The sequence below is a fragment of the Pisolithus orientalis genome (genome assembly GCF_024613125.1).
Source record: "Pisolithus orientalis strain OTSU chromosome Unknown F5J12scaffold_60, whole genome shotgun sequence".
Classification (NCBI taxonomy): Eukaryota; Fungi; Basidiomycota; class Agaricomycetes; order Boletales; family Pisolithaceae; genus Pisolithus; species Pisolithus orientalis.
In genome coordinates, this window is record NW_026260841.1 from 158,971 (window position 1) to 174,104 (window position 15,134).

A 15,134-nucleotide genomic window follows, 5' to 3' on the forward strand; every position below is an offset into this window, starting at 1 on the left:
TCCTACTGACTCTTCATCACTGATCCCACCATTGTTGGCACTGTCTACCATGTGGTTGATGAGAACTCTCCCCTTGACCTTGTATACCATGCTACCATCCAAGCCCTTCAGCTTGAAGATCTGTCTAGATATGTAAACTGACAGAACCCTCTCCTGTCCCCTGCTTGCACTATCCTCAATGAAATTGCCTATGAGCAGGTCCCCCTACTCCTTCAACTTTTTGATGTCTTAGGGGGAGCTGATCTTATTTACAATGTCTGCCAGTATCCAATGTTGGTTGCCCCTCCCCCTCCTGGGTCTAGAAGACCTTTGACTGCTACCTCCCCTCCAGTTTCTTCTGTGTCATCCTCCCCTCCTGCATTGTCACCATCATCCTCTTGTTCCTCCCACTTGTCTTGCTCTCTCTGAAGAGCTGATTGACCTTGTGCCTGTTGCCCAGACCCTACAACTCTAAGTCTGTTTTTATGGTGACCATCAACTTGCTACAGTACAGATGGGGCCATCTGGCTGGAAGAAATAGCAGGAAAGTAGACCACTACTTCACACACAGTGTATATACAATATGTGTTCATCAGTTCTGCATGTACCTGCATGGCAGTGCAAATTGCCTAAATGCATACTTACAAAACACCTCACCTGGGACCCTGCCACTGTAATACCATAATTCCTAGTGGGCCATCATGAGTACATGGGATCCAGGCCTTCATGAGCTTCAACATGTCCTGTCAACTGGTTTGCTAATTTCACTGGTTCAAAAATGCAAATGGGGCCAGCCTGGATGCAAAGGTGCATACTCATTTCCCACTGCAAAGTCACTTTACAGGACTTTACAATTGCTTTCCAGCACTTTGCAGCTCAAACCAGTCTGCAGCCTCGAGGCCTATTGGGTCCAGGGCACTGACATAATCACTTAGGGCAGGTTAGTGGAGTGCATGGCAGCAGGAGCCCTTACCTGCATTTGCCCTCCATCTTCAACACTCAATGCTCTTTGATCACTGCCATTGGTGAGTACTTGTCAGCGAGCCTATCCCAATGTTTTGCCCAGTTGACAGATCACTATCACTCAAAGGTCAATTCAGTCCCATTGGATGGGTCTGGTGAGCAGCCTGTTGGCTGTTCCCTTCACTGGGCAGTTTGGCACTGGACATAATGTCTATGCAGCCATTCTTGAGCTGATCATTGGTCCCCTTCAAGACTTTCAAGACCAGGAGGTTCAACTTGGCCTGAAGACTGTCCTTGCACTTACCAATCAGTTGGTGAGCTGCATTGTCAACTCCTTCCCTTCCTCTTCCACTCATAAGTTTTGAAACATAGATCTCATGCATCAAGTATATCTATTCTTGTGATGCCATCCATCATGATGCTAAACTGGCAAGTAAACTATGCTGACCTATTTGTCAGCTGGGCGCTGCCCTACATCAACTGGCTTTCTACATCATCACACTCCTTGACCTCCCAATGAGTCTTCCACCATGTTCCAAAACCATGTGGGCACTTGAATGCTGTTCGTTCACATGGCTACATTAACTGTAATTAGCTTCTTGCTCCTGCAGTGAGACAATGCACACTTGGTGAGCTTGCTACTGAGAACCTTGGCATGTGTGGTGGTGGAGCAGGTGCCCAGTTGCTCACTGTGGGCTTTAATGCCAGGTTAGTCACCTGCTTTGTATGGTCCATTTCATCCCTCACAAGCCCCAGTAGTGCATGGATGTATTCATTGCTTAACATGTTTTCATGGCACCAAGCTGGCACAGGACAGTCACATGAAATACAAACGATTTTCCATCACCTTTCTTCCATCTCTCAGATGCCCCTCCACCCATACTTTGTTTTTGATGGGCTGGACTGCCCTCAGCTCAAGAGGGGAAAAGACATTGTGCACCCATGCTATCCACCCCTCCTTGTGCAGTGCTTTCAAGAGCTGTTGATGGCATTTGGTTTCAGCTGGCACACAGTGAGTCATCGACTGTGCATGCCACCAGGTGCTAACAAAGCTCACAAGCCTCCAGGGGAGGCAGAGACAGAACTTGCCTGCCTCCAGTCATGCACCCTTGTTGATGTCATGGTGACACTGTACAACAATGTGCTGCTGTTTGGTGTGACTTGCATCATTCACAGGTAGGTCAGTTCAAACATGGACATGTGGTCATTTAGCTTACCACAAATAGTGGCATCCCACCATCTGGCAAGTATGAAGGCATGCAACTCTATTCATCTGACACCTTACAAAATTGCACTGGCCTCAAGTGGGGTGACCTCCTCCTTGTTATGCTGATGAGTAGTGTAGATAGTGAGGTAAGTGCCATATTCAGCCCCCTGAATTGGGCAGCATCCTCATTCAATTCATTAGACAGGTTGCCAGTGGTGCAGCACAGACATTGCCCATTGATTGGTAAATTATGGCTTTGGAAAGACCCTCTTCCAAGCTGCTATCATGTTTCAGTTCATGGAGTTTATGGAGTTTGTTGCCAGGTGGTGTGACAACATCTGTGAGGTACTACAAATGGATCCTCAACACCTCCTTGGACATAGGCACCATGAGCTTGCCTGTATCATTGTGGAGGAATGCATTGAGTTCCCTGACCCTGCAATCTTAGCAATGTATCTGTTACCTCTTACCTCATGGTCAGAGGGTTGCCATCCCCCCATTGCCATTGTGAGGTCTTGTCAGCCTGATCTTGCATCACTGGCAGAGTTCTGTTCACAGCACCTTGGCTGGTCACCAGATACCATCTGGTCCAGATTGATGGGTGCTCATGCCAGCACAGCCATGCATGCACTTCTGCAGGTGAGTCTTGCAATTGCACTGAATACACCCACCCCACCTCATCATCCACCATCCACAGCTGCCAGGGAATGTTGATAGTGAGTGGCTGCAACACAACCTTTGGGTCCTGAGCCATTCTGACAAGTCATACAAGCTCTCTGTGCCAAGTTTGCCACTTGAAACACCAGTGGACACAGATCCATTGCCTGCATATGAGATAGAGATGCCAGCAGTCATGTTAGAATACTCAAGACCCAATCTGGTGGAGTCAACAGTTAGCCTTCCTCATGAAACTGGAGTTATTGACCTGGTAGGTGGTGCAGATGCACCACATCTCAAAGCTGGAGTCATTGGTCTCATGGATGACGACTAGTCATTTGCCTAGCACACATTTCTATAGTGTTGTATCAGTTTGTGAGTGGCACAATCACCATGTCTGTGTGAGTCTACCTCGCTTACTTCCCTGCCTGTTGTGCTTTGCTCCATGCTACTGCCAGTCTGCCCACCCAAGTGAATGTGACATATCAGATTCTGTCCTCCAGATCCAACTTGCTGACTGCCTGCAATCTCCTAGGTAATTCTGTAGGTTCAACTCGTTATACATACTGACTTTTACCCAAAGAGAGGTGTATTCATTGGTGTCATGCATCTGAAAGGAAAAAAGAAAAAGAAATCATAGTTCATTCCCAAGGCTGGGTACTACAAATTTTGGGAGGGATCTGATGGACCAGAGATTAGCATTCAGGTGGGCATTGTTTTCAGCAAGTGCACTGTTTCTAATGATAATGTCAGTTTATTGCCCCATCATCCTCCAATTCTCATGTTTGCTGGAAACCCTGGAAACCCTTGAATGCAAGTAATCTGTCTTCCCAGTTTGCATGTGTCCCGCTGTCTCCCCACTCTGGTATCCTCCATCTCATTTATTCACCCTTCCTGCATACTATATCTGGAGACTGCCCATGACATGCCTACCTCATTCCCTATGACTGCCAATTCTGCAATGGTCACAGATCAAAATATGCACTAGGTTCAGTTGGTGAGATAAAATTTTGAAGGTATGGTTGAGTGTCAACTTAACCTTGCTTGTGAATGGTCACTGCAGGATCCAAAGGTTAATATCAATGTTTTGCCAGTGTCCATCTGTGTAGGGCAGCAGAGTGTAGGAGGAAAGCATATACCATTTGGCAGGAACCCTTCTTCCATGCCATGGCTGGTCAAGAAGGTCTTATCAAGCTTGCTGTCAAAATGGTGGAGACAGGCGATGTCTGCTATGATGGTACAGTGCACAATTCATTGGGTGACCTCATCCAGCTTATGTACAGAGAAGATGGGATGCATGATGCATTTATCAGTGCACCAGAGGATCAACACATTCAGGCTCAGTGACAGGGAGTTGGAGCGAAGATTTTGCATTTGTCGAATCCTTCTTCACCATCCTGGATGATGAGGGGAGCATCAAGATGAAAATGGAGTGGGTTTTGGGACTGACAGTGTCAATTTAAAGGCAGTGATCTGTGTTCCAGGTGTTGACTTGACTTACCTTGGTCACTATGAACCCAGTCATGCTTCGCTGAGATCTCCTAGGTAACTGTCCTTACCTCATTTGCCTTCTGTACCTGACCAACTTTCTGTGCCTCATATGGATCGACCTGCCATACATACTTTTGCCCAAAGGGGCACCCCATCATCTCCCTACTCTCTGGTTCACTGGAAAGGATGACTTCAGCCCGGAGGCAAGGGGACATATGCAGTCTGACCCCCACAGGGGGGTACTTTTTCCATGCCACAGCTGGTCAAGAAGGTCTTGTTGATACCACCATCAAGACAGTGGAGGCAAACTATACCCAATGACATCTTGTCACATCATATCCCCCTCCCTGGCTTTCTCTGCACCCCCCCACCCATGCCTGTTGGTGTCAAATATCTGTCAGCCAAAATTGTATCCACATTGTCTTTGCCAGGGTACTCCTCAATGGAGCACATATAGACCTCTGTCAGCCAAAATCGTATCCACATTGTCTTCACTGGAGTACTCCTTGATGAAGCACATATGCACCTCTGTCAGCAAAAATCATGTCTGCATTGTCTTTGTCAGGGTACTTCTTGATGGAGCACATGTGCACCCCCCCTATTGTTGAAGATGGAGATGTTCATGTTTGCATCACCTGCTGTTTGGTAAACACCTTTTGGTTCTTTGCATTCATTTTGTGTTAATCTCATGGACAATGACAGTGGCTTGTTCACATCTTCCACATCGACCACTGCAAGCCTAGTGACCTTGAACCAGCCTACACTGTTGATGCAGTCCACCAGCTTCATGGAGAAGTTAGCAGGGAAGTGCAGGCAAATGCTTTACTGACCTTCCACATGCATGTACGAGCCACACATGCTACCTGCCACATATTGGAAGAGTTCCACCTCAACCATGAAGCATTTGAGTGGGTGTTGGACAAGATTGAGGTGAAGTTCAACCATACTCTGGTTAACCCTGGAGGGATGTGCAGTACTGTTGCTGCCCAGTCCATTGGTGAACCAGCTACTCAAATGACTCTCAACACCTTCCACTATGCCAGTGTGTCCAGCAAAAATGCTACGCTCAGTGTCCCCTGTCTGAAAGAAATCATCAACATTGCTACCAATATCAAAACACTTTCGCCTTCTGCATCAGTAAATCACTTTTGCTGGCCAGAGCTGTCCAGAGCTGTCCAGCACTGGACAGATTCCCTAGGACTGCCAGCACACAAAGTGGTTTACTGATGTGTATACTTGGAATCCTACATGGCCCAGGACAAGAAGACTCCATGTTCATTGAATCTTTCTTTGCTATCATTGAACCAGTTACTCAAAGTGACTCTTAATGCCTTCCACCATGCTGGTGTATACAACAGAAATGCTAAGCTTGGTATCCCCCATCTGAAAGAAATCATCAACATCACTATGAATATCAAAATGCTTTCACTTTCAGTGGATTTGGTATGACCATGACCCTATGTCCACCATTATTGAAGAAGACTCCATGTTCATCAAATCTTTCTTCACCATTCCAGACAAGGAAATCGAGTCAAAGCTCCACCTTCAGTCACCATGGCACCTTTGGCTGGCACTCAACCATGCCAGAAAGATTGATTGGAGTCTTGCTGTGGTCACTGGCCACATTGCTGGGAGCTTCAAGATGGACCTCTTTGTTGTCCAGAGCAAAGATAACTTGGAGAAATGGGCAGGGTACAGTCAAAGAAGACATCTTCCTCTGCCAATTCAAGAACACAACATTGAACTTGGTCAGCCTGTGCAGTGTCCCTACCTCATATTTTTGTTGGAGTATGATGAGGGGAGCATCAAGATGAGAGGAGCAGGTTTTGGAGACTGACAGTGTCAACTTGAAGGCAGTGATCTGCCTTCCAGATGTTGACTTTACTCACACATACTTGAACAGCCAGTGCATTGAAGCTTCCAACATGCTTGGGATTGCAGTTGCACATGCAGCAATCATGAAGAAAGTGCAAGGAGTCATCAAATTTGGTGGTTCATACATGAACTACTGCCACTTGTCATTGTTCTGCAACCTCATGACCCATTGTAGAACACCCATGGAAATCACTCCTCATGGTATCAACCACACTGACATTGGCACCCTGGCATCACTCATTGGAGGAGAAACAGTGGGGATTTCGATGGAAGCTGCTGGGCATCACTGACTTGATGGGGCAAGGGGTATTCATAACTATGTGTATGATGTATTACTAGCATTATATTAATTACTGTTCCAGTTTTGTTGTCGCACTCCTGTGCACATTGGTTGTTGAGGGCTTCGCACTGAATATGATGTCACCAAATTGATTCTGAAAAAAATAGTAGCTAGTTGACAGTGCAGCTACACTATGAACTGACTTCATTTGCAACTCCCACACACCAGCTGGTTGCATTCAGGCCACTTGTGGAGGGAATGAACATCCTGTACATGCCAAGGTCAGACAGAAGGTGTCAATGACAAAGAGCATTGCCTTACCTAGCTCCCCTGACAAAAGAAAGAGGAGGGCAAAGGCATCTTCTCCAAAAGAACAGCCCAGCCTACACACCATTCATTGGATCAAAGAGGCTGGCAAACAAACTCACCTTTGAGCAGCCAAGACAAGGGCAATGTATGCCAGGCATGTCTGCCAGGCACAGTCATGGCTACAGAGCCACTTTCAAGTGGAGGGGATGCAACTGTCTCCAAGTCCAAGTCATGTTGGCAGTGGGGACCTGAGCTCGGAAGTGTATGGTGATCCAGACTTTAAGAACACGTTCAAGTGCATGCCAAATCAGTGCTCAGACAAGGCCCTGGCCCTTTACCTTTCATGGAAGGGTTTCCAGGAGAACTGCAGTCAGAGTACAATCGACGGCATTCAAGCAGCATTTAAATTGATGTGGGATGAGGCATATGTCTCGCATGACTCTACCTTTGCCAGTGACTAAAACAGATGCTCCTGACAGTGATGGTGGGACATTCTGTGAGGCCTGGCATTACAATAGTGAATGCCAGTGGTGGGAGGGGAATCCGGTGTGCTTGGCAGAAGTGGATGATGTTGTAGCATCTATCCAGCATAAGGTCAATTCTCAAGGATCTGAGCACACACACTCTGGTGCCATGAAGAAGGAGTACCTGGACATGATCCTCACCTGGTCCAATTCTTGCTGTCCCCTTGACTCCCCATTGCAGTACATCCATTCAGTGATGACACACTCGGAACCCTCAGTGCCACTGTTAGTCAAGTGGGCAACAGATGTGAAGACAAAACTGACCACCACATGGCACATTGAACAGCTGGCCTGTGCTGCTGTCGCATTCATGCTGTGGACCAGGTAACTAGCATGTGGCTTTACCTCCAAAGTCGATGATGACAATTTACAACTAGGAACTATGAACTGGTCAGGCTGAAGTGTGGGGACATAAAACTTGACAGGACCACTGTAGATAATGTGTTCCTGAAGTACCTTCAAGGTGAGGAAGGATCACTCACCATCAACAACCTTGGTGTGTACTTTGAGGTGCACCTGAGGAATTGAAAGGGGTGGCAGAGAAAGTTGGACAAAGGGATGAGGAAAATTGACTTATGAAGTATGCTCAATCCCATCTTCATGATGTGGCACTACCTCACATCTGATGTCCATTTTTGATGGCATGTATCCATAGGTAATCACTACAAGGTTTATCCATGCCCAGATATGGGCAAAGCATGTGATGTCTTCATGCACCTGGTTTTCTGGATGAGATGGACCAAGATTGTCCATCTTGGTTGACCAATGGCTGACAATGACTTCCTCTTTCCTGCCATCAGTGCAAATGGGGTGCTGCAGCCAGGTGAACCACTCTCCCATGATATGGTTCAGAAGTGGATTGATGAGGGAGTGGCAGGTGCTGGGATTCCTGGAACATTCTCCACACATTGCTACCATCAGGGAGGAGTGCAGTACAGGTTCATGTATGCCCCAGTGGGGCAGCGATGGACCCTCATGCATGTCCAATGGTGGGGGGGGTGGGCTGAAGGTGAACATGTGAGTCTTGTGTTCTTTCCTATCTGGGTGTGTTGGAGTGAACCAGCACTTCTTGCTTTGTCCTTGACACCACACACACAGCATGATATGCTGATGTGTTACCTGCTTGATGAACTTCATTGCTATGAAACTGACCACAGTGATGCCCTGGGCCTGATCTCATGGGAAGCTGAGGACTCGCTTGCTGGTGAAGCTGCACTCATCTGGCCAGCATCTACAGAAGCACTCCACATGGCCCATGCAGCACTAACAGCAGACATCATGGCACTGCACTCAATGGTGAAAAAAATGTCTCATTCACACATGGCAATGTCAGCAGATGTAAGGGAGATTCACCAAAAACTGGGCAACATGAGCAACATAGTCACAGCACTGGCCTTGACATCTGCTGCCCCTGGTGTGTACTCATATTCTGCACCAATGGTGCCATGTCAGGGCACTGGCAATGCTGTGACAGATGGTGAATCCATTCCATTCCTCACCATCACCACATGAAGGCCAAACTAAAATCTGCAACAGCCCACCAATGTCAACACCATCAATGCTCATCCACACAGTATTGGAGCACAATCTTGCCACCTCCAACAGTTCAGTCCATTCTGGCCACCCAGCCACATGATTCACAACCATTGCTGCTCATATTGCTGCACCTCATCCAACTACCCCTGGATGTCTATGCCAATGGTGCAAGTCCCTCACTTCACACATTGGACCTGAGAGGACCAACAGCCACTTGAGTTCCTCTGCCACTCCCCTGGGACTGCTCATCCTGGATGTTCCTGTCTTACAGGCAGACAGGACACACACTCCAAGGTCAGACTCCTGGAAGGACATTGTGTGCCACTGGACAAAGGGCAAGCCATGGCTCAACCTGCACACTCTGCTCAAGGACTGCCCCCATCACTACTACAATGGTAAGTGCCAGTGCCTCAACACTAAGCACTACCAGTGCAAGGTCATGGCCACTGAATTTCTGAATGAGTATGTACTACTTTAATCTGTCCTACTCCAGTGTCTCTGACAGTTGTATCTGGCTCTCCAGGTTCCAAGGGAATGAGGATGTGTTCCTCTGAGCTTACAGAAGCACTGCCGAGGCTCCTCAATGCCATCATAGCTGCTTGCAAATGGCATTGTGGGGATGGGGAGCACCACTACCAGGCAGAGCAGCAATGAGCTATCCTTTTTTTTTAATATAAAAAATATCATTCACTGTTGCATTGTCTCTTACACTTCTTACTCAACATACTGTGGTGTAGTGGTAGATACTCTACCTACACATTCTCCATAATACATGTTCTCTACACAAAGCTCGAAAGTTCATCAATCAAGAGATGGCAATTGCCATTTACTAACATAAATTGCATGGGCCGGTGGCCCTTCCCTCCAATATATACCATTGATTGCGATCGAAAGCAGATGACGACGACGGTTGCCTCGTACGGCAATTACGAAATTGCCAAATGGGTCGGACCGTCGCGGAGGACGTGCCGACGCGGCCAGCGTGCCGAGGGGGGTGACAGCATGACATCACCGGGGCTCTGTGCAAGCCTGACCGACCGTTCGGGGCAAGTTCCCACGCCCGTCGGATGGGGCAGGTGGGCCTCACCGCCACTGCGAATTTCTCGAACTAAGTGTTAATTTCCTGATGCACCTCCTCGGTGTGATGGGAGAAGGAATCGAGGAGCCCTGGCTCCCGGCCTCAAGGTCTGTATCAAGCTCCTATTCTGATTATAAGTAACAGGGTTCGGTAGCACGTCACCACAGGAACTCTCAAAGTGGACCAAGCATTCGTAACGTGCTGCCTCGATGCCTTCACCGATCAACCTCACCTATACGGAGGTTCACCAGAATTGAAAGAACATTACCATTATCTGCAGCTGATCGCGAAGCATTGTTCTGACAGAGTGAGTATCATCACTTAAAACGCTTTAGTCAATGTCATTCTTATATCCAATGGCAGGTCGCTGCTGTGCGTTCAGTTGACCTCGGGAGTATCTGGTCTTTGCTCTGTAAAATGGTATCGGGAACCACCCACCACGACGATGTCTCCTCGTTTGCGATTTTCGCTGTATCGTTTCCATAGCAGGCTCTCTCATTCGTCTGGGACGTGACATAGTTATACGTACGCTCCCGCATCTAGCATTCGTCTTACATTGGCTGCTGCTGATAACCAGGCGCGTGCGTCTCCAACCAGGAGCTAAGCTGAGTAAACTCGTCGCAGCAACACTTCCGTCTTGGATTTCACCGTCTCAGCCGCTCGGCATTGCCGAAAGCCGTGCTCTTAGTCCAGCTCTCACCCACTCACTATCAAAACTGTCCCGCATGTGCATACGACACAGCACACCGCGATTGCCGCCGAAACACAAAAAGCTGAGTCTCTGGCAAAGTCTTTCGCAAAGCATGTAGGACATGTCTTCTTGGCATACATCGACTCTATGAACGACTCGTTGTGTATCCTGACACCAAAGATACGACGAGAACTCGAGCCTGGGCAATTCTCATTATGTGAAATGCTCAGTGAGTACAATCGATATGCTCTGATGGCCCCTGCACTTGATTCCGACGGTAAGACTCCCATGAAGTCGCTCTGGAGGGAATAGAGTATGTGGGGAAGGGGTAATGTGATATGTATCTGTGGCCTTAGGACTGTCTTCGCCTCCCAGAGAGTAACAAAACCGTCCACCAATGGAAGGAGCACCGAGGCAGGTGCTCTAAAAGTTATTCTATTGATGTTTAGCTGGAAAACTGCGTAGTGGCATATGAATGACTATGGCATGGGGATTGATAGTGGTCCCATTAGATTATCATGCAAATTTTATACCGGAGGGTCCGCCACTTCCATGGCTATCAGTTGGAGTCACCCACAGCGTGAAGGATAGGATCTCAACTGGGTGGAGGTAAGGCGGGGGGATCAGGCGGTAGCCAGAACGCAGCACTCACTGGTGATGCATTTTGGAAACGGAGCTTGGGTCCTGTATTGTGAGAGGGTGACAATAGAGTTGGAATGCTCAACGATGGTCATTGTCGACACCACCAACGGTTGTAGTCGTAGCAAGTCGGTGCGTAGTTTAGATCTTGACCCCGTCATTGTGCGGGCGTCTTGGTCAGGTCAATGATTGTTTATACTCCTCGTGCTAATACTCGGGTGGGTTAGCAAGAGACATGCTACTTGTGGATTTCCCAACTGCACGACCGAGTATTGTGGAAGAAGGTTTTTGGACACCAAATCCTGGAGGGAGGAGCTGGGGAAACCCAACTGTGCTACAGTGTCTGGTGTGGAGGACGGGGCGAGCATGGAAACACAAAGCCGCTGAGAAGATCGGTAGTACATTTCACCAGCAGCATAACTATTGCACCTACCGAGCTGGCTTAGTACCGCGGAGAGTATGGGGCGAGCTCCCATGGCGTTGCTATGAGCAATCGAAGATAACAAGGCAGGATTGATGGTCGAGTCTTTCCTGCGCCAATGGATCACCGGGACTCGGTCAGACGACGAGAAGAAATGGGACGGCCCAACAGGAACTTGGTGGTCGTAGTTTACACATGTGTCAGGCTGTGCACTAGAGATAGGCACGTTGAGCGTTCAACGCCACTCGAATCCGCAGTACCTTGCCCTTCGTACTTCACCATCGTCCACAACAGTCGTAGCACGCTTACCGCTCAGGACATCCTAACACCTGTTTTCTCATCTTCACATCGCGATGGCGCCGAGTTCTGTTCGTTCCTGGTGGCGTTCGCTGCGGCGTTCTCAACGTCCGAGTGACAATGCTGGTGTGTTACTAGTTGCCATTCCCACTGAGGCCACTCCTTCATGTTGCCCCACATTCAGTCAACCCTACACAAGCTTTAAACTATCGCTTAGATCCTACTGAGGCCAAAAGGCAGATTGATCGCATCCCTCGTTTTCGCATTCTCGTCATGGGCAGAGCAAATGCGGGTAAAACAACTGTTTTACAGCGGGTCTGTAACACTACGGATCAGCCTGAGATCTTTGATGGAACTGGAGAGAAGGTATGTGGGTGTGTTATGTGTTTTGTATCTGTCAACATGTCATTCCGCTAGGTTGATACTAGGGCGGTGCAGGGTTCATTGGGGGTAAGGCCACCATGTGAAATTACATGGTGCTCACTTTCGAACTTATGCAGCGTGGCTACCATAACATTGAAGATGAGCTAGTGTTTAAAAGTAACCCGCGCTATGTGTTCCATGATTCATGTGGATTTGAGGCGGGGAGCGAGGCAGAGTTTGATAAGATGAAGAAGTTTGTTACAGATCAAGCAAAGTCCACCAAACTGGAAAACAGACTGCATGCAATTTGGTAGGGACATGTTTGACAAGTGCCACTGAGAGTCTACTGATCTGGTCTTTGTGATTGATTTAGGTATTGCATTCCTTTGAATGAAAGCCATAGGATGGTCATGGCTGCTGAAAGGAAGTTCTTTAATGAGTGTGATTCAGGACATGGTATGTGTACACAAATATCACATCACACTTCATACAAAGATTGAGGATTTGTGCAGTTCCTGTGATTGTGCTACTAACAAAGGCAGACACCTTAAATCTTGATGCAGTGCAGCAGCTTATGAGAAGGGGGTTAACTGTAGATGATGCAATGAAAGAGGCACCAGGGGTAGAAAAACAGCTGCAACAGGGCTGCCTTGAAAAGATCAAGGGGTGGCTGAATGAACTGAAGTTTCCACCTCAAAGCTTCCTGATACTCACTGGTAAGTAGGTCATGATTAGAAAAACAGGATTGGCATGTGTCTCTCCAGGTATGGAACAGGAGAGTGCAGATTGTGAAGAGCTATTGAAATGCACAGCAAATGCTTTGACTGAGGAAGGGCTGCAAGGACTGCTTATATCATCACAGCAATCAAACTTGGGGCTCTGCATGGAATTTGCCATAATGAAGTGAGTGGTAAAAATCAAGTTCTACAGGGTGCTAACTACAGAAAGGACACTGAAGAGAAGCATGAATGAGGGGGCTGATCATTTTGACTTGGGGGAGTTACCATATGCCCTTGGATCATGGTTCCCATTTGTAAGCAACCAGTGTTTTGGGTGAATGAGAGGCTAATTAGGTTATAGGAGGTGTGTGAAATTCTGCAAGTACCAGTATAACTGATGCTGAAGATGATGGTTACCATTGTGTTTGACTGTGATTGGCAGAATGTAAGTTGACTCATTGAAGATGGTGGTGGGTGCATGCTGACATGTTCACTCCCACCCTGTTGGACTGGGGTTCATAGAGAGTGAGTGGAGTCATGACAGATGGTGGTGGATGCATGCTGACATGTTCACTCCCACCCTGTTGGACTGGGGTTCATAGAGAGTGAGTGGAGTCATGACAGATGGTGGTGGATGCATGCTGACATGTTCACTCCCACCCTGTTGGACTGGGGTTCATAGTTTGTGAGTGGAGTATGACAGATGGTGGTGGATGCATGCTGACATGTTCACTCCCACCCTGTTGGACTGGGGTTCATAGGCAGTGAGTGGAGTCATGACAGATGGTGGTGGATGCATGCTGACATGTTCACTCCCACCCTGTTGGACTGGGGTTCATAGTTTGTGAGTGGAGTATGACAGATGGTGGTGGATGCATGCTGACATGTTCACTCCCACCCTGTTGGACTGGGGTTCATAGGAAGTGAGTGGAGTCATGACAGGTGGTGGTGGATGCATGCTGACATGTTCACTCCCACCCTGTTGGACTGGGGTTCATAGCTTGTGAGTGGAGTCATGGTGGATGGTGGTGGATGCATGCTGACTACATTTGCCACTGCTTTGCTTGACTTGCATGCATAGCATGTGAGTGGACAGATGAAATGTGGTGGCCCTGTATGGTTGCTGAATGTGATTTTCTCTCCTACCCCACTGCATTTGCATTCATAGGATGTGAGTGATGTTGTCTCAGTGTCTGCTAGAGGATGATATATATTCATGATCCTCACTATTTCACTTTTGGCCTATGGGTCTTAGAGAGTGAGTGTCATGGAAATTGCCTATTTAGCATGCTTTTAACAAGGTCTTCTCATCAAATAGATGGTGAGCCTGATCAGTGCATGAATCTCTACAATATTGCTGAGACATTGTGTTAGGATGTCAGTACAATCTTCCCTTGGAGTATGCCCTTTGTTGATTTCTTCTCTTACATCTCTCTCAGCATGTTAGCTGTCATATCTCTTCTAAAATCCTGACAAATTTTAACCCATTTCCAGAATGTATGGTTTGTTCCACATCCCACACTCATTCATTGCCCATATGTTTTACAGTTGGTTTGTCACTCTCTTTTTCCTACTTTAACATTGGTTCCTGTTTTACTCTTGATGTCTTTTCAGGTGGTATGTTCCCATTCCTTTCCCCCCCTCAGCTGTCTATGATGTGTTGAATTGGTTGGTCATAGCAATCCATCAAACATGACAGCTATTCCATCTCCATCCCTACATTGTCTGTGTCAAGTCAGCCTTCCCTGAAGGCACTTGCAGAACATGGCATTGGTATATGTCTCTTTTGATGCTGCTTGAATCTGAAGCTCATAATTACAGGTTGTGTAATTGTCTTTGAATGCTTATTTTTCCAGTTGCAGGTCAAGGATGGGGCTAATGCCAGAAAGGATTTGCAGCAGCATCTGACAGAGATTGTCAGAAAATATCAGAAATCAGGTGTCCAAAATGCTGTTATTGCACACATTGCAGCAGCCTTCCAGCAGCATGGTGAAAGTGTGGATGATTTATGCCCCATGCTTGTGGGTATAGCACAGGAAAACCAGATGTGTAAGACATATTCTTTACCACAATGATGGAAGTACTATTTATACTGTCTACAGCAA

At 47.5% G+C, this 15,134-nt stretch overlaps 5 protein-coding genes across 5 annotated transcripts; all 5 read left to right on the forward strand.

The window, feature by feature from the left end:
- Positions 1 to 981: 981 nt before the first annotated feature.
- Positions 982 to 3,140, forward strand: F5J12DRAFT_786579 (uncharacterized protein; the record flags this gene model as incomplete). The annotated part of the gene is made up of 10 exons (XM_051743475.1): positions 982 to 1,004; positions 1,070 to 1,256; positions 1,402 to 1,504; positions 1,554 to 1,650; positions 1,693 to 1,954; positions 2,003 to 2,118; positions 2,169 to 2,295; positions 2,355 to 2,392; positions 2,473 to 2,788; positions 2,847 to 3,140. The coding sequence occupies 10 exons, from the start codon at positions 982 to 984 to the stop codon at positions 3,138 to 3,140; spliced, it is 1,563 nt and encodes a 520-aa protein (XP_051595175.1).
- A 1,700-nt stretch (positions 3,141 to 4,840) lies between these two features.
- Positions 4,841 to 6,462, forward strand: F5J12DRAFT_786580 (uncharacterized protein; the record flags this gene model as incomplete). The annotated part of the gene is made up of 5 exons (XM_051743476.1): positions 4,841 to 4,942; positions 5,000 to 5,434; positions 5,606 to 5,740; positions 5,820 to 5,989; positions 6,201 to 6,462. 5 exons carry the CDS (start codon positions 4,841 to 4,843, stop codon positions 6,460 to 6,462), a joined length of 1,104 nt encoding a protein of 367 aa, XP_051595176.1.
- Positions 6,463 to 8,047: 1,585 nt separating this feature from the next.
- On the forward strand, positions 8,048 to 8,452 carry F5J12DRAFT_693857 (uncharacterized protein; the record flags this gene model as incomplete). Its single annotated transcript, XM_051740413.1, has 2 exons — positions 8,048 to 8,302; positions 8,384 to 8,452. Coding segments are annotated over 2 exons (324 nt in total), but the record flags the coding sequence as incomplete, so codon positions are not given.
- Positions 8,453 to 9,573: 1,121 nt separating this feature from the next.
- On the forward strand, positions 9,574 to 10,922 carry F5J12DRAFT_929918 (uncharacterized protein; the record flags this gene model as incomplete). Its single annotated transcript, XM_051749512.1, has 6 exons — positions 9,574 to 9,897; positions 9,976 to 10,006; positions 10,054 to 10,206; positions 10,263 to 10,271; positions 10,642 to 10,819; positions 10,873 to 10,922. Exons 1-6 carry the CDS (start codon positions 9,665 to 9,667, stop codon positions 10,920 to 10,922), a joined length of 654 nt encoding a protein of 217 aa, XP_051595178.1. The 5' UTR covers positions 9,574 to 9,664.
- A 1,081-nt stretch (positions 10,923 to 12,003) lies between these two features.
- F5J12DRAFT_897812 (GTP-binding protein) lies at positions 12,004 to 13,423 on the forward strand (the record flags this gene model as incomplete). The annotated part of the gene is made up of 9 exons (XM_051748057.1): positions 12,004 to 12,073; positions 12,132 to 12,313; positions 12,365 to 12,397; positions 12,448 to 12,620; positions 12,684 to 12,766; positions 12,823 to 13,026; positions 13,075 to 13,213; positions 13,259 to 13,343; positions 13,391 to 13,423. 9 exons carry the CDS (start codon positions 12,004 to 12,006, stop codon positions 13,421 to 13,423), a joined length of 1,002 nt encoding a protein of 333 aa, XP_051595179.1.
- Positions 13,424 to 15,134: the final 1,711 nt, after the last annotated feature.